General features: G+C 41.8%; 1 protein-coding gene across 1 annotated transcript; it reads right to left on the minus strand.

Moving 5' to 3' along the window:
* Positions 1–253: 253 nt before the first annotated feature.
* Positions 254–11,490, minus strand: TMEM50B (transmembrane protein 50B). The gene is made up of 6 exons (XM_056858500.1): positions 11,311–11,490; positions 8,686–8,798; positions 5,473–5,540; positions 4,362–4,454; positions 1,516–1,573; positions 254–484 (listed from the first exon to the last, which is right to left on the minus strand). The coding sequence occupies exons 1-6, from the start codon at positions 11,407–11,409 to the stop codon at positions 439–441; spliced, it is 477 nt and encodes a 158-aa protein (XP_056714478.1). The 5' UTR covers positions 11,410–11,490; the 3' UTR covers positions 254–438.
* Positions 11,491–16,058: the final 4,568 nt, after the last annotated feature.

Consider the following 16,058-nt stretch of genomic DNA (forward strand, 5'->3'; position numbering starts at 1 on the left):
AATGGTTGCCTTAAGGTAACTTGCTGAATCTTATATTCTAAGATTCTTAAACCTCATTTATTCCAAACATTTTATCCCTCAACTGATTAATATGTGAGAGAAGCTACTACAGCTCACCGGTGCAAGCAGGATGAACCGTTGATCTAATTCACCTTAACACATTCTCCATTTAGCAAAGCAGAAAAGTTTGCCAAATGCGATGGAAGGTTAACATTCATTTTTATATATCTCTATACAGGTATGTACATATTCACAAATCCATTCTATTAAAAGGTAGCTAAATACAGAATTTTTGAACAGAATATTTAAATCTTAATTAACTTTAAAAAAACATACAAAATGCATAATGTGACATCTATGACTTTGGCAAATTTAAAATGGCCAAAATGGAAGTTATATGTACATACAGGACTCAAAGCCAGCAGGGAGAATAACATATTAGCCCCACAATTCCTCTGTTCTTCCAAATTTGTAGATTAGAGTACTGTAAAGACAGAAGTTTAGATATGTAAGTATTCTTTTCCCTCCCCCTGTTGTATCTCTACCAATTGTCTGTGCTATATCTCAAAATTCAGGACACAGAACCAGGGATCTCTACACAGAAAGCTTGTTACCTATTTTCTTTCCTTTTCATATTGGCATCCCCGTACAACCTTGGTCTTAAAAAACCTGTAATATCACTGCAACATTTTCAAATGTTATTGTGAACTGCTTTAACTGGGATGTTCAACGGTTAAGGGGATGGGAGGAACCCTATACATAGTTCTTAGTTTCAGCACTTCATGTGAATATCCTTTGTTCTATATGTTTGAACCAAGTTATCAATTCGCACAGATTTTTGTTCAGACAACCATGTGTGAAGAGCCAACAGATTACAAAAGACTAGCAGGCACTTAGTGCCTCAAACTCAGACATCTTTATTGTATTCATATTATAAACATTATTTAATATATTAATCACTTGTAAGTTATTTTGAGAATTTCTCAGCTTTAGAAAATCAAGGCATTATAGATAAACATTACTATTAACAGCTTCTGGTAGAATGACTGTCATGCTCCTCTGGATGATGGTGCCTACAGATAACATGATGCCTTTGCAAGATTGCACTGGAATAGTTGTGAGTACAGTTATCCTCCTCATGTGTGTACAGGCCCCAGCATTTTTTATGACTGGACTGAAAAATGCACTTGGGCTTTATTTTCACATCATTGTCATACTGACTAAAGACTCAGTTCAAAGTGAAACCATGATTTTAGCTTAGTTTGCAAAATCAATATAACATGTCAGATCATAGTTAAGATTATCGGCAATTTATATACCCACTTCAAACAACAGTTTCACATCATGATGTCGCTGTCCCTAAATAGCTAGATAGTGGAGTGGCTTGTGTTCAGAAAATCACATCAACCATGATTTAAGTAAGCCAAGGTTTTATGTGAATCGAGCCTAGAATTCCAGAAACTTTAACATCTGCAGAATTAGTACAATTATCCAACTTTTAGATGTGTTACTTACCTAAAAAATATCAACGCATTTTGGAAAAACACTGCTAATCCTGGATAGACATTAAGATCTACAAAGTAAAGACAAATGTTCAAATCTTCTCCATACTAAATTTCTAGTTGAGCTATGAAACAGTATTTTTTTAAAAAAGACACTGGGTGAAGATGATTGCTTCCCACTCTATGACTGGGGAGGGGGTATTCAAATATCCAAACTGTGTCCAGATCTCAAAGAGGCATCTTATATCCCTTTCTACCCTCTCCCTGCACAGATGAAGAGTCAAGTGAACAGAGCTATAAAAGGTAAAGGTCCTCTGTGCAAGCACTGGGTCATTCCTGACCCATGGGGTGAAGTCACATCCCGACATTTACTAGGCAGACTTTGTTTACAGGGTGGTTTGCCAGTGCCTTCCCCAGTCATCTTTCCTTTACCCCCAGCAAGCTGGGTACTCCACATGGGGTAACATCCCCAGATAAAAGTGGAGGGCAGATCATAAATACGGCAAATCTTTCCCTTTCTACATTCCATGAACATGGAAAGATATGTAAGGGTCCAGGCCAAGATTTCTTCCAGAAAAGTAGTATCTGATTAGGGCCCCAGCTATATATTTCTGGTGGGTTGTGCTCAGTAACTCATTAACAGTAAGGTATTAATCTACTATGAGCCCCGTGGCACAGAGTGGTAAGCTGCAGTACTGCAGTCAAAAGCTCTGCTCACGACCTGAGTTCGAACCCAACAGAAGTCGGGTTCAAGTAGCCGGCTCAAGGTCGACTCAGCCTTCCATCCTTTCAAGGTCGGTAAAATGAGTACCCAGCTTGCTGGGGGGAAAGTGTAGATGACTGGGGAAGGAAACGGCAAACAACCCCATAAACAAAGTCTGCCTAGTAAACGTCGGGATGTGATGTCACCCCATGGGTCAGGAATGACATGGTGCTTGCACAGGGGACTACCTTTACCTTTATTAATCTACTAGTTGTCTGATAACATAGTATCAATATGTCTAGCAAAAAGAGGGCTGTAATCCCAATAATGCTTACCTAGCAATTCAGTATAATCAATGGAAGTTGCAAATATGCGTTTAGAACCAGTGATAAAAGTATGTACTTAAACACTTGTGCTGTCAGCATATGACTTTCACCCATTCAATATCTCTTTAATTGCAAGATATTGGAAGAAAATTATGCACTGTATAATAAGTACAGAATTTGTCAAAGAAACTGAATCACAACAACAGTAGATGACAAGCATAGGGCCACAAGGGAAGGAAACTGTACTTCCTCCAAGCCCCACACTCTTCCCCATGGGTTTGTTCCTTGCTCCCCCTTCCTACTGGCTCAACTAGAAAGTTAACTTTCCCCAACTTTGCCTTGTGCATTGGGGAATTCGCTTTAGGATCCAGTGCCTTCTGCCAATCGTAAGACCACCTACCTGGTCCTCAATACTTAGAAGACGGTACTAAATCCAATATCTTGCAACAAAATGCACAGAGGAAGTATTCCCTTGGCAATTCAAAACAGTAAATGAGATCTTACAAGGTCTTACGCAATCTCAGTTGGCAAGGAATTCCAGGGTTCCTCAGATTTCCTTGATAAGCAGGATTCAGCCAGTCATCCAACACTGGCATTCCCACGACTGGGTTTTTGTAATGCATTGTACAAGAGGCTGCCTTTAAAGATGGTTCAGCTGATGTGCAGTTATGCAACTTGGCTATTGTCAAAAGAACATATTCCTATTTTGGCATAGCTTCACTGGCTACTTTTAGCTTCCAAGCTCAACTGAAGGGCTGGTTATTACTTTTAATTTTTGATATACTCTGATATATCTCAGAGAGCACCTTCTCCTACATGAGTCTGACCATCCACTTTAAATCATCCACTTTGGCTATCAAGGCACAAATTAGGTCCTCTTCAGTGCCATTTTATGAAATAGCCTTCCAAGAGAAGTCTGCCCAACTACCTTGTCCTCTGCTCTTGGTATTTGGTAAAAGGTTTTGATTTACTAGTCCTTTAAATTATTCTTGTTTGGTATCTACTACTTTTATTTAAGCTATATTATGACTGCTTTATATTGCATTTGAATTTTGATTATCCTGTATACTACACTACTTCAGGCAATTTCTAATGGAAAGGTGCCCGTAAATGTTGAAAACATTTTCCACTCTGGTCCTTTATGTATAGGTACTTTGACTCACGTTCACCCCTTACAAGTCAACTGGCAATCCTGGCTCCCATTATCTTCAATGGGCCTTCCAGCCTCTCCCATTGTTTCCAGTGGGCAATCCTGTCATTCCTTTCAGTACATGCAGACTACAGGCAACTACAAAGCAGGGTTTTCAAGGGGCAGGGACTCAGACGTCCCAAATTTGTGCTGGTGATTCTGCATTACAAAAACCTACTCCTGATACTCCAGGACATTTTTTGGCACAAGCAACCACCATGAATAGGATTTTGAGAATTCAGATCAGAATAGTATGGGTCAAGTGAGTGTCGAACCCAAAGTAAAATTCCCATGCATAAAAGCCCTCTAAGTACTTGTAAGTACCATGCTTTCTAGTGAGCAATTTAAGCAGATTTAATTACCTTCCACAGAAAGCAAATTAAGTATGCACTTAATATTCACTGGAAAAATGTCATTTCTACTTACAGGATTTTTATCCTGCCCATCTACCAGGAACCTCAGGGCAGCATTCATGGTCCACCTTATTTTGTCCTAACAACTCAGCTAGGCTAAACACACACAACTGGAACAAGGTTGTGGCAGAGAGAAATTTAAACTTGGTTCTTCCACTACTAGCCCACAATTTGGTTGTGACCACAGTTTTTTCTCTTTCTTAAAAAGGAACAAGGGGTAAAACTTACTTCGGGTAACATATGCTCCAAAAAGGATCCACATGGAAGCAATAAGTGAGCCAAACATCAACATAAAGCCAATGAAGAGCCAAACACGAGCACCTGGGAGAAAAACAAGTCAGGAACTGAGAAGCTCGTTCACAGAATGTAGATTCCTTCCCCTGGAGTTTCCTGAGGGGAGCTGAATTAAGAATAGCATGGGATGTGCTGGCCGAGTTGCAGACAGGGAGAAGAGATTCCAGCTAGAGCTGCACTGACATCTCATGCCCTTCCCAAGGATACCCTGTCCCTAAGGGGCATCTCCAGTAAAAATGGGGAAGCAGCAAAGATCATCCTGTGTTCTAATCACTGTTCTTAGGATCTAAGTGAGTAAGAGGAGGCCAGTACAAAGCAGCATCACTAATTATATTTCAGTATCCACTAGCTTTCATCAGGACACATCTTCAAAGGGTACTGTACTTCCAAACGCCAAATCATGAGAAATTCCAGGAAAGTGAATTTGTAACATTATGCAGGAAAACTGGAATATAAATCACAGGGAGATATGCCTCAGTCTAGGTTTTTCTGACCTCAAAAACTCGAAGACTTTGTTTTGTAAGGGTTATGAGGTGGGTATTAGCACACACTCCACTGGCAATGCCAGGGCAGCATATAGTGAAAAGATTATTCATTTTGATTAAATAAGCTCTTCACTTTAGGAGTGTCACCATCTTTCAATCTAACCTGCTTCATATGATTGTTGTCGAGAATAAACTAGGAAAAGCTACCTTGAACCACACAAAGGAAGGGAAAATAAAATTGTTATACACCAAGCAGCTTTCCAGATGTCCACCAATTAAACGTTTACCTCTTATTTGGTGAGATTTCAGAGTTAAATTTATATTCACAAAGCTAGATACTACTAAAAATAATTAACAATAATGTTTATCGCCTCCTTGTATGAGGAGATTCTAACACCATCCCATCTACAAACACCACCTGGAAAATATTATGTACTAGAGCAGCAGTTTTGTTATGATCCATCCTAAAGAGTTCTTTGCTTGCAAAGCACATATTGTGATCAGGATGTAAATGTAAATTTATATACACAATTGATTCAGATAAACAGGAGCAGCTTTACCTGTTCTTCCTAAACATCCATCACTGTAACTATCGCCTCTCACTTGAGCATTTGATACAGCATTTATCCTACAACAGGAAAAAGAAAACTTGATCAATAGCTTGGATTGCTCTTTAGTTAAAAGATTTAAAAAATCCTACAGGCAATCTGTACTGCATTATTTATAATCTGAAACAAATTCAATAAATAATCAGTGAAGATGGCATGACATCTTTGAAGAGCTGAACTCCACTATGAAAAGGAGTAACGAAAGTTTTGCAGTGCGGTTTATTAAAGTTTTTACATTTTAAGACAATCAAGGTTGCACTTACCTGTAATTGTTCATAGAGTGTGTTATCCGCAGGCACACATGGAATTGTGCAGGTCAGCCGCAGAGACAGGATTTCCAAGCTTCTAGAGAGTTCTGCCTCTGGAATGCTCCCCCTCCCCCTTGAGCTGCAGCCAGAGCTTTTCCCACCCAATCAGACATATAACAGGTGGGGAAAGAGGTCCTCCCCCAATTCTCCGTTTGCTGCCGTGGAGCAGTTGACGGTCCTGGCAAAAGTCTGGCAGCCCACAGAAGGGAAAGGAGGGAGGGATAGAAGACACTTGATGAACAACAGTGCAACCTTGTATTCATCTTTGTGTCTTCTGTGCAGTCCCACATGGAAGAAAGAACCCAACTGTCATTAACTCTCACTGGACAGCAAAATGCTAGCACTAAACTGAAGATGGGGGCCTAGTAATGTGTGAGGCCTGACCTGTTTGTGGGGGGGGGGAAAGGTAAAATAATGTTATGTAGAAATATATTTATTTTAGGGCACTTATATCAGGGTTAAAAAGATTAAAAATGATTGCACAGTAGCAACTATTAAGGTTGATAAACTACAAACCATATGCATTTCGGCCAACTGGCCTTCATCAGTGGTCATAATAACGATCGGATTGTTATCACTCTAACTTATAACAGTGTGTGTACCAAAATTAAGAGCATCATACAAAAACATTGGCATCTGTTATCAAACATTCCTAGATGTAGCTCTTCCCACCCCCCTCTTTTCATATAAACGATCCAGAAACCTCCAAGACATTCTGGTGAGTAGCACTCTAAAAGATCCAACCACTAGGAAAAATACTACAGATGGGAAGGATTTGCCACAAGGGAATTTCCCATGTGGACACTGCTGTGTGCCCCTATTCTGTTAAAAGAAAGACCTTCCACAATTCTATTGGGGACAGAATCTTTTACATCAACGGATTCGTTAATTGCAATTCTGGTGGCATAATGTATGTGGTACAATGTCCTTGCAACCTTATCTATGAACTTATGTCATCAAGATGCGTATTTGTGAGCATAGGAGCTGTATCAGAACGAAAAAGAGGTCAGTACCTCTTGTTCAGCACTTCGTTACCTTTGCTCACACTGATAAGGACCTTCGCTTCTGGACTGTTGAACAAGTGCCAGCAACGTCTCATTTACAGCAGAGACTTTTAAGGAAAAGAGAAATGTTTTGGATTTACACTTTGTGAACTCTGGCTCCCAACGGCTTGAATGAAGATATGGATTGGCTTTGTCTGTAATGGTTAACATGTTTCTATTTCTAGCTATGTTGTATTGCATCCGATAACCTTGGCTACTGTTAACAGGAGCGTTCTTACGAGCCTTCTCCTACTTAGAGGAGCATCATTCCAATTAGTGACAGGTCGCGATGAGTCTTCGAGATTACATCATTCTACTCACACTACTTAGAACAGTTTAGGATCACCAGCTTTATCAGGTTGATACTAGCAGCACACTCTGTATGGGAGACTAATACAGCCCAGGTATGTAGATCATACATTTGTACATTTAATATAAAAATTGTCTTAGATAAATATTGAATTAGGTATGCCAACCCACTATTTGACCTTGTTTTACAGAGTAGAACAACTTGCAGGTATTCCACCTTAATGGGCTTTCAAATTTGAAAATTTATATGTAAGTAACCCAAATACCTCTATTAAGAATCACAAAATTTGCTGATATTGAATTGAGACATTAACCATTATCTTTTATTCTTTTCAGACTCCCTAAACACATACCTGGGCTTTTATAAATCTGTTTATATATTGTGATACATTTGTATATTGTTTGTGTGTGCATTATATGGGATTTTATCTGACCACTGATGAAGGCCAGTTGGCCAAAATGCGTATGGTGTGTGGTTTAAGTTTATCAACCTTAATAGTTGGTATTGTGCTTTGTTTTATCATGTTTAATTTTTTAACCCTGATATAAGCGCCCTAAAATAAATATATTTCTACATAACATTATTTTATCTTTCTCCACCCAACCTTTGGGTATCCAGCTTTTGGTTTTTCAGGTTGGGTCTCTCCCCCACTTTTTTTTGTTTATTGACCCCTTGCTTTCCCTTCTGCTTGGTCTGAGCACTTCCTAATGGAATGTTGAATAAGACAGACAGAAAGACCCTTGGTGACTAGAGGGAACAAATTTATGCCCTACAGCATGAAGCCGTTTGCCCTGCAGGCGTCACCACACTCTTCTCTGCCCTACTACCAGGAGCAGCCTTTCAGCCCCCCAGTGGCTTGGAGTTCCCCGTCCCAGTATCATCACCCCAAGCCCACACCAACAGCATTGAGCTGGTGTGAGAGATTTGCAACCGGTGCCCTATAGCGACGAGAAAGGGAAGGACAGCGAAGGCTGGGCCAAACCGGGTTCAGTGAAATCAGCCGATTCCTCGGACTCCGGGTTGTACGAAGCTGAGTGTATTGCTGGATGTCTCCCTACATCTCCAGTGCTGAAAGTTCACCCCACATCCGCAATGCAGACCTCTATGACAAAGAAGCCAGCGATGCCGGTTATTGTGACTTCTATGGGAACTGAAGGGGAGCAGACACACATGAGCACAAGGAGCTTGCTCCCAGTGTGTCTGGCCAAGCATAATCATTGCCTCTTTCCTCCCCTTTTTATTTGCCAGCAAAGTGCCAAAAGACCCTTGTGAAAATATTGCACAAGGGTCTTTTGGCACTGGTCAAAAGGTCTGTGAACCACTAGACCAGTTCCTCAGATGCATGAAACCTCAAATAAAGCTCAGGCTCAAATAAAAATCTGTTAGTCTTGAAGGTGTCCCAAGACTCCTGTTTATTTCCCCTACAACAGTTTGCTATTTGAGACAATTTACAAGCAGCTGTTATTCTGAAGTATGGAATTTACTTGCATATACCGGTACTTACATGAAAAAAGCTAACGTGGAAAACACCCCACAAGTATGGAACGCATGGTTCATCTCTTCTGGCTTATGATAAACTACAGCTGCATCTATCATTATCCACCAACCTGTAAAAAACTGCGAGACAAGTGACCATTAAGCCATATTAGAAATCTACACATAGGCAACCTATATAATTCAATCCGCTTCTCTATCCTATTAGTTTTGGGATTCACCCTCTCACCCCCAAGACAGAAATCAAGCTTCTAAGCTTATATAGGTAATGTGCTGTGTTTGGACCTAGGGGATCCTTCCAGCTTCTTGGCATTACTGGAGGCAAAAAAAAAAAAAAAAAAGGTAAAGTGTGGGGTAGAAATAAAATAAAAAAATAGATATTACCAGTGTAACTCAGTTCCACAGGGCATGTAAGATGGAGATGTTCCACCAGGCATATGGTTGAGGACAGCGACGGTTATATGGACTGGCTGGCCTCCCTGCCCCTTTGTCCTTTTCCTGTCCTCCCTTCCCCACACTCTTCATTTTATCCTTGCCTTTTCCTGTTTGTCCTCCGTCCCAGTTTATCAGTGTCTCCTCCAGCTGTGCCAGTGGGCCTTGGAGGTGAAGGGCCATTCTGATTAACATTTGGTAAACCTCCTTGACAAAAACTTCCCATAGGAGCCGGTCATTGAGAGAGGGCACCATCTCTATTAATGAGGGGTTGTTTTTAAGCTTTTATTGTATGTTTTAAATACTGTTTATGTGTTCTGTGCTTATTGTATTTATTGCTGGAAGCTGCCCTAAGCCCGACAGTGCAGGGGAGGGCGGGGTATAAATTGAATAATAAATAAATATATTCTGAATTTTTGTGAGACAGATTCCTTCCAAGACAGAACTGCGAGAGTGATCTGTTATGGATGAGCTCAAAGTGGAGGCAACAGTGCAGCATAGACCAAAAAGATGCCACAGGCAGTGAAACAGCCTTTTCAAGGCTTCTCAACTCATCTCTCCTCCTCTCCTGCAAACTGCGTTTAACAGCCAAACTAGATGCGACTCACGAGATCCATTGTTAAAAAAAGCTAAACAAAGATAGATGCAGGACAGATGAATTAGCTGCAAATATAACAAATAAAGGACAACACATTATCCTTTTTGGACATCATTCCTTCTAATCAGGGTTATATCTATTTTGGCCTTGAAAGTGGACAGCTGTACTCCCTTGGCGTTTTATGTAAACAGACCCTTTCTATGACAAGATAGAAAACACAGATTTTTAATATCTTTTACCTGTTTTTTTATATTCTTGTTAATGGTTAATATTTATTAAAGTCACAATAAAGGAACAAGATTCTCACAAAAACTTATCATCCTAAACAATATTCCTCATCAGTTAATGAATTGCGTTGGCCTGTAGACTACTACTACACTCGGCAAAACGTGAAACTTTCTTCTACCAGTGGAAGAGCCACTTAAGTTCCAAACTTTGCTGAGTAGAGTAGCAGGCTTGAGTCCTTTTAATTAGCTCTGCACCCACTAGCTAGTCTCTGCTGTGGATTGTGCTTCCTCTTCCACTAAGATGTCTGTTCACACAAGATCAATGATTTTCCATTCGTCCCTGTGCAAATGGAAGTTTTAACAGAAGAGGAAGCTCATACTGCAGCTGAGACGATCCAGCACACAGAGAACTCATCTCCAGGATCCAAGCTGAAGTATAAAGGCCTTTATCCAAATCCACAGTGGCTCCATGTGTCACTCAGGAATTCAACATTCATTTTAGGAAAGCGGTCACCACTTTTGTCACTTGTATCCAGTGTGCCAGGAACAGTGCTGAACTGTCATGGCATTATGCTCATCTAGCAAGCCTGTGCTCAGAGTTCTAGATCACTTCCAGTTTTCAAGAGAAGAAACACCAGTGAGAAATTTATTTGTATGTGGCCACAGGCCTTCACAAAACATCATCCACAAAGTAATAGAGAAGAAACACAACATCTTCCTCCATTATTCATGCCAGGCAATTATCAGCATTACAGTTACCAGAAGCTGAAGAGGTCAATCCCAGGCTGGCAGAACCTGCCACAAATATCTGAAGAAGTGAGCTGTGACTCATGAAAACTCATCCCCTGCCAGAAATTGTGTTAGTCTTTAAGGGGCTACTGGACTCTTGCTGTTTTTTACTGCCACAAATATATATATCAGTCATAATGCACATGGATCATAATTTGCACTTTATTTCTTATATTTGTGTTGACAGAGCCATTTCTTATCTTAGTTGTATGAGCCATTATAGAGTCTGCGATGTGGACATTTTTTGTTATTTGTGAGAGCTTCCCACTTCTTAATGGCAACATTTCCCAGCTCAAGTTACAGGCATTCTTATATTGGCTTTGGGCCACTTGAACTTCTAGCTGGTTATCTTACAAGCTTGCCCTTTAGCATATGTCCATCCGGAGTTTATTTCTGGGCCAACACGGCCAACAACTGCACTTAGAAAGTGGCCCAAGGCAACAATGCCTATGACTTATTTATTATCCAAAGAGCTGGTATAAACATTTATAAAAGTGGATGTTTGCCAGATATTAATCATTCACAATGCTTAGTAGGGATGAAATATTGCTTCACAGCAAACTGATCTAGCATATTTTGTTGGTCTTACCAGAATTCCAGCTACCACAGAAGCAACTGTATTCCTTCGTTCACTCCAATCAATACACTCACATTCAGGCCATCTGAAATTGTCTAGGAAGCCTGCCATTTTTAATATTGCGTTTCACTTCTTAAACAGAGTATTTACATCAGATTTTCACAAGCCTCCAAGTCCTAAGAGGAGAGGGGGGAAAGTGGGAAGAGTCAAAGGTATCAGCAGGGTTATTTTCATGTTACATGTTCAGGATCAGAGTAAAAAACTCACCTTAAAACTCTCTCTTGGGTTACACATTAGTTTTTATATTCAAGGCTAAATTATTAGGACACAATATGGAAACCTATATAATTTCACTCACTGGACAAACAGCAGCTGTTGACTTGCCCGGCACTCTTATCCACTGCCCTCTAACCATCACTTTACTTTAAACATCTGGCAATGATATTAAGTATCACTTCACTTTAAACATCTTTAATCAGAAATAAACTAAATAAATCGTATGAAATCAGAGTAACAGTAGAAGCCTGCTTTTCAGTCCCAGCAAGTCCAGCATAAAACCCAAAATAATAATATAAACTGAAGATGATACATTATACAATATGTACATAATGTATACATTTAAAAAATCACACAGAACTGCAGTAAATACACTGGATAGATTTGATATTTATGATACTGAAGCAATACAGACATCGTTCAAGACATGAAAAATCTGAAATAAAGTTTCAGGAACACTTCTGGATGGCGACAACTAATACCAGTGTCTAAAAATGATATGTGGAATAAACTAGGGTCATAGCCCTACCAGAAAGGAACAACCTTGAACTCAATGGGACAAACAAATCTTAGGATTGGGCTCCAAGGATACTGGGGCAGCCCATTCCTGAGGGGAGGGGCTACGCTGGTGGCGGTGGCACCGCCAAAGGAGGATTCGGCCCTCCCACCAAAGGCAGAAAGCTGCCCTTACTTGCAAGCCCCGTGGATCCGCTCCATAGCGTTCCATGGGGCTACGCCAACCTAAAAAAGTGGCGTAAATACAAGTAAGGGCAAAGGGGGCGTTCCCAAACTGAAAGGGGGTAAGGAGGCTGTCTAAAGGTGGCTCTGCCCCTGGAACGCCCCCAGGATGCTGGTGCATGGATGTGCGCTGTCAGGACGCTGGCAGGAGGCTGAGCCGGCGTTCTGGGGCAACGCTGCCGTCGGCAGCATCTGCACCCCAACACCGGCATCCATACTGATTGTGGCGGTGCAAGTGGGCCAGGCGCCAGCGCAGGCCCTTCCACACCTCCTAACTACTTTTGCCCTCCCAGGTCACGAATGGGCTGTAAGCCACTTTGCTAGTTTTATTTTTGGAAGCTGAAGGGAGAATTTGTTCACTAGAATGTATTTAGAAAGTGCCAGCTCTCCAGAAACATGTCATTAATGCAAGATTTTTCTTTCTTTTCTGTAAAGAGCCTTCCTCAAATCTAGTGCCAACTAGAAGGCTTCTCTTTGGTTAAACCTAATCATACAGCCCACAGAAACTCTGTATTCGAATAGACCGCAAATAGTAAACGGATGATCTAAAAATATAAAATTAGAAGAAGAAGCAGCAGTAATTCATTTTTTTCTTAACAGCCGATGTTCCCAGTATTTTACACACGATCAGAACATGACAAACTAAAAATCCTGGAACACTATCTACAACAAGCCTCCCATGTGAATCTTACCCAAAACAAATAACTGCACAAATGAAGATCTAAGGGAAACTGTCAAACAAATTTTTTTTGGGTTGACGTGCATAGTCAAAACATCTACCACATAAGCCATTCCCAAACAACAGTCTGTGGGAGCAAGAGAGCTAAATTCATCATCAGGCTACTAGAAATATTATAATTTGTAAAGTTGTGCTGAAAAGTTATAGCTTTTGCTGAGCTAAAACCTTAACCCTGAAAATCTTGTTGGTCTCTAGGGTGCTACTATATTCAAATCTAACTCTTACTGCAGACCAACCGGGCTACCCTCTGAAAACTTTTTTTTTAACTTGGCACGAGCACTCTTCATAATAAAACTGCCCAATCACATGCCAGTACCTGAGTGCTCAGGCCAAAAAATTTTTGTTGTTGTTTTTACTTGCAGCCACCTTTTAATATGTACCAAAATGTATGTTGGTTTTTTGTTTGTTTGTTTGTTTTTAGGGCCACATTGCTCAGGTCCCAGAAGCCAAAAAAATCTTGGTGGATATCCTCAATAAAAAGCAGATGATCAGTGACGATCTATTCATGCATGATCAATGCACATAGAGACATGCTGCACACTGGTTACAAATACCTTAAGGAAGAGATCATAAGACTATGACCTAAAGAGGCTCATGAGGACAAGAGTCTCTTCAAGCCTTCCCAGAATTAATAAGGTAAAGAATGACAGCTGAGCTGTTGAGAATCACTGATCCTGGATTTAGGAACAGAAACTAAAAGTGAAAAGAAGATGCAATTCTTTAAAAAGCAATACTTAGAAACAATCAAGCCTCTGAAAAATACAATGGGTACACTGGGGGCCTCAGTACAACAAGCAAAACACCCAACCTCCACTTTTGACTAGTGCAACACAGATTGAGATAGAGCAGGTATTTCACTAGCAACCAAACTCCCTTAATACAACTTTAGAACATTGAACTCTTTTATTAAAGATTTAATAAATGTTGTTGCATGCTGCCGAGGCTCCGTTCAGATAATAATCTGTGCCAGCACCCAGAGAAAACTTTAGTCTCCAAGCATAGTGCGTCGTTCCACAAGCAGAACCGGTTTAACTAGATTTTAAAAGATGCAGAATGGTGCAATTCCTGTGTGAAATTAAGGGGAAGGCTGCAAGGATGGGATGTACTCACAAGCCAGATATTGTTGCCCTAGTATTCTCACTACGGTACTCATCCCAAAACCAGGTTTCGCCCCACCCAAAAATCACAGAAGCAAGTGTAGGTGCGTCCCTGCAAACAGAAAATCCCATCCTTGAGAGTGAACTATAATGGGAGAACTTGTGTGTGTGAATGAAAGTCCTCCAAAATGTCCTATCTTTGTCAGCCTTGCTCAGGTCTTGCAAATTGACGGCTGTGGCTTCCTTTATTGAGTCAATCCATCTCTTGTTGGGTCTTCCTCTTTTCCTGCTGCCCTCCACTTTTCCTATCATGACGGTCTTTTCCAGTGACTCTTGTCGTCTCATGACGTGACCAAAGTACAATAGCCTCAGTTTAGTCATTTTAGCTTCTAGGGTCAGTTCAGGCCTGATTTGATCTAGAACCCCCTGATTTGTTTTTTTGGCCGTCCACGGACTCCGTAACACTCTCCTCCAACACCACATTTCAAAGGAATCTATTGTCTTCCTATCCGCTTTCTTCACTGTCCAGCTTTCACACCCATCCTTAAACTTAAACTCCTCTTTCTATAAAGACGGGTGGGACACCCTGGCCGTTTATGCACGGGAGGTTTTGCCTTGGATTTGCTGCTCCGCAGATGCACATTTTCCCCTCCCAAATTCTCAAAACTCTGCATGGGGGCTTATTGTTAGGTTTTGAGAACTCAGATAGGAAAAAAATGTGCATCTCCAGGGCGGCGTACCCTCTCCCCTCCCCCGTGCATAAGTGTCCCCGGGGAGAGCGAGATCGTTCATGCTTGTTAGTTCTCTCTAAGGGAGGATAAGTACCCTGCCAAAAGCCCTCCTCGCCCTTTCACGGTCCCCGTGATCACACGAAGGTCAGCCTGCAAAGCCACTAAACGATCCCCCGCCCCGGGGCCCATTCAGCGGGAGGAAGCGTCTTTCTGCCCCACTAAAAGGCAAGCCCACCGGGAAACGCGGCGCTTCCCGCCGATGCTCAAAAAGGAAGTGGGGGCGCGGGGGGGGGGAGGGGGTGTCTAGCCCAACAGCTCGTGATAATGGGCGGGGCGGCGCTCGAGGCCAAGCCCCCCCTCCCTCGAAAGTCACCTCACAATTCCCCACAGAAACAAAACTAATGGGGGGGGGGGAATGCAAAGGAATATGCAAAAGGCAAATGCAAAGTGCTAAGGAATATGTTTATCCGCACCCTGACGGGTGCGGATAAACATATTCCTTTGCACTTTGCATTTGCCTTTTGCATATTCCTTTGCATATTCCTTTTCTTTGCCCGAATTATATTAATAAACAGCTTGCGTTAGATTAATAAACACCCGAACGGGTGCGGATAAACATATTCCTTTGCACTTTGTATTTGCATATTCCTTTGCACTTCGCATATTCCTTTTCTTTGCCCGAATTAGATCAACTTGATTAATAATTAGATTAATTAATTAAAAAAAATCTAATATTAATTAGATTAATAAACAGCTTGCGTTTATTGCACCCGAACGGGTGCGGGTAACCATATCCCTTCTCACTTCGCACTTGCCTTTCCTTGGCCCGAATTAAGATTAAATAAACAGCTTGCGTCAGCCTGAGAAACGGCACCGGCTGCCTCTCGCGGCCCCCCTCACCTGGACAGGGCCCCGCCGCTCCATCCGCCGCCTCAAGCTGGCTCGCTGGCTGCCTCCGCCCACCCCGGGGCTGCGTCAGGGGGAGCGACAGGAGCTCTGACCAGTCAGCGTCCGGCGCGGAGCTATCGCGTGGAAGGAGGGGGGGGAGGGAGGAGGGAGGAGGAAGGAGGGAGGGGGGGGCTGCTGCTGCCTAGGAGACCGCCGATTGGGCGGTTGCGGTGCGACGCAGGCTTGGGTTGGGAGGCGGGGGGCGTGGCGGGAGTGTCGCGCGGCCCCGCC

This window comes from Euleptes europaea, chromosome 12 (assembly GCF_029931775.1).
Source record: "Euleptes europaea isolate rEulEur1 chromosome 12, rEulEur1.hap1, whole genome shotgun sequence".
Classification (NCBI taxonomy): domain Eukaryota; kingdom Metazoa; phylum Chordata; class Lepidosauria; order Squamata; family Sphaerodactylidae; genus Euleptes; species Euleptes europaea.

What these genes read in the sequence shown, in the direction of transcription:
- TMEM50B (XM_056858500.1), bottom strand. Translation starts at nt 11,409, where the DNA reads ATGGCAGGCTTCCTAGACAATTTCAGATGGCCTGAATGTGAGTGTATT. An exon ending in CTGTGGTAGCTGGAATTCTG is followed by an intron (nt 8,799 to 11,310) that starts GTAAGACCAACA and finishes CTTGTCTCGCAG; the next exon opens with TTTTTTACAGGTTGGTGGAT. An exon ending in TGGATGTTTAGGAAGAACAG is followed by an intron (nt 4,455 to 5,472) that starts GTAAAGCTGCTC and finishes TTTTTCTCCCAG; the next exon opens with GTGCTCGTGTTTGGCTCTTC.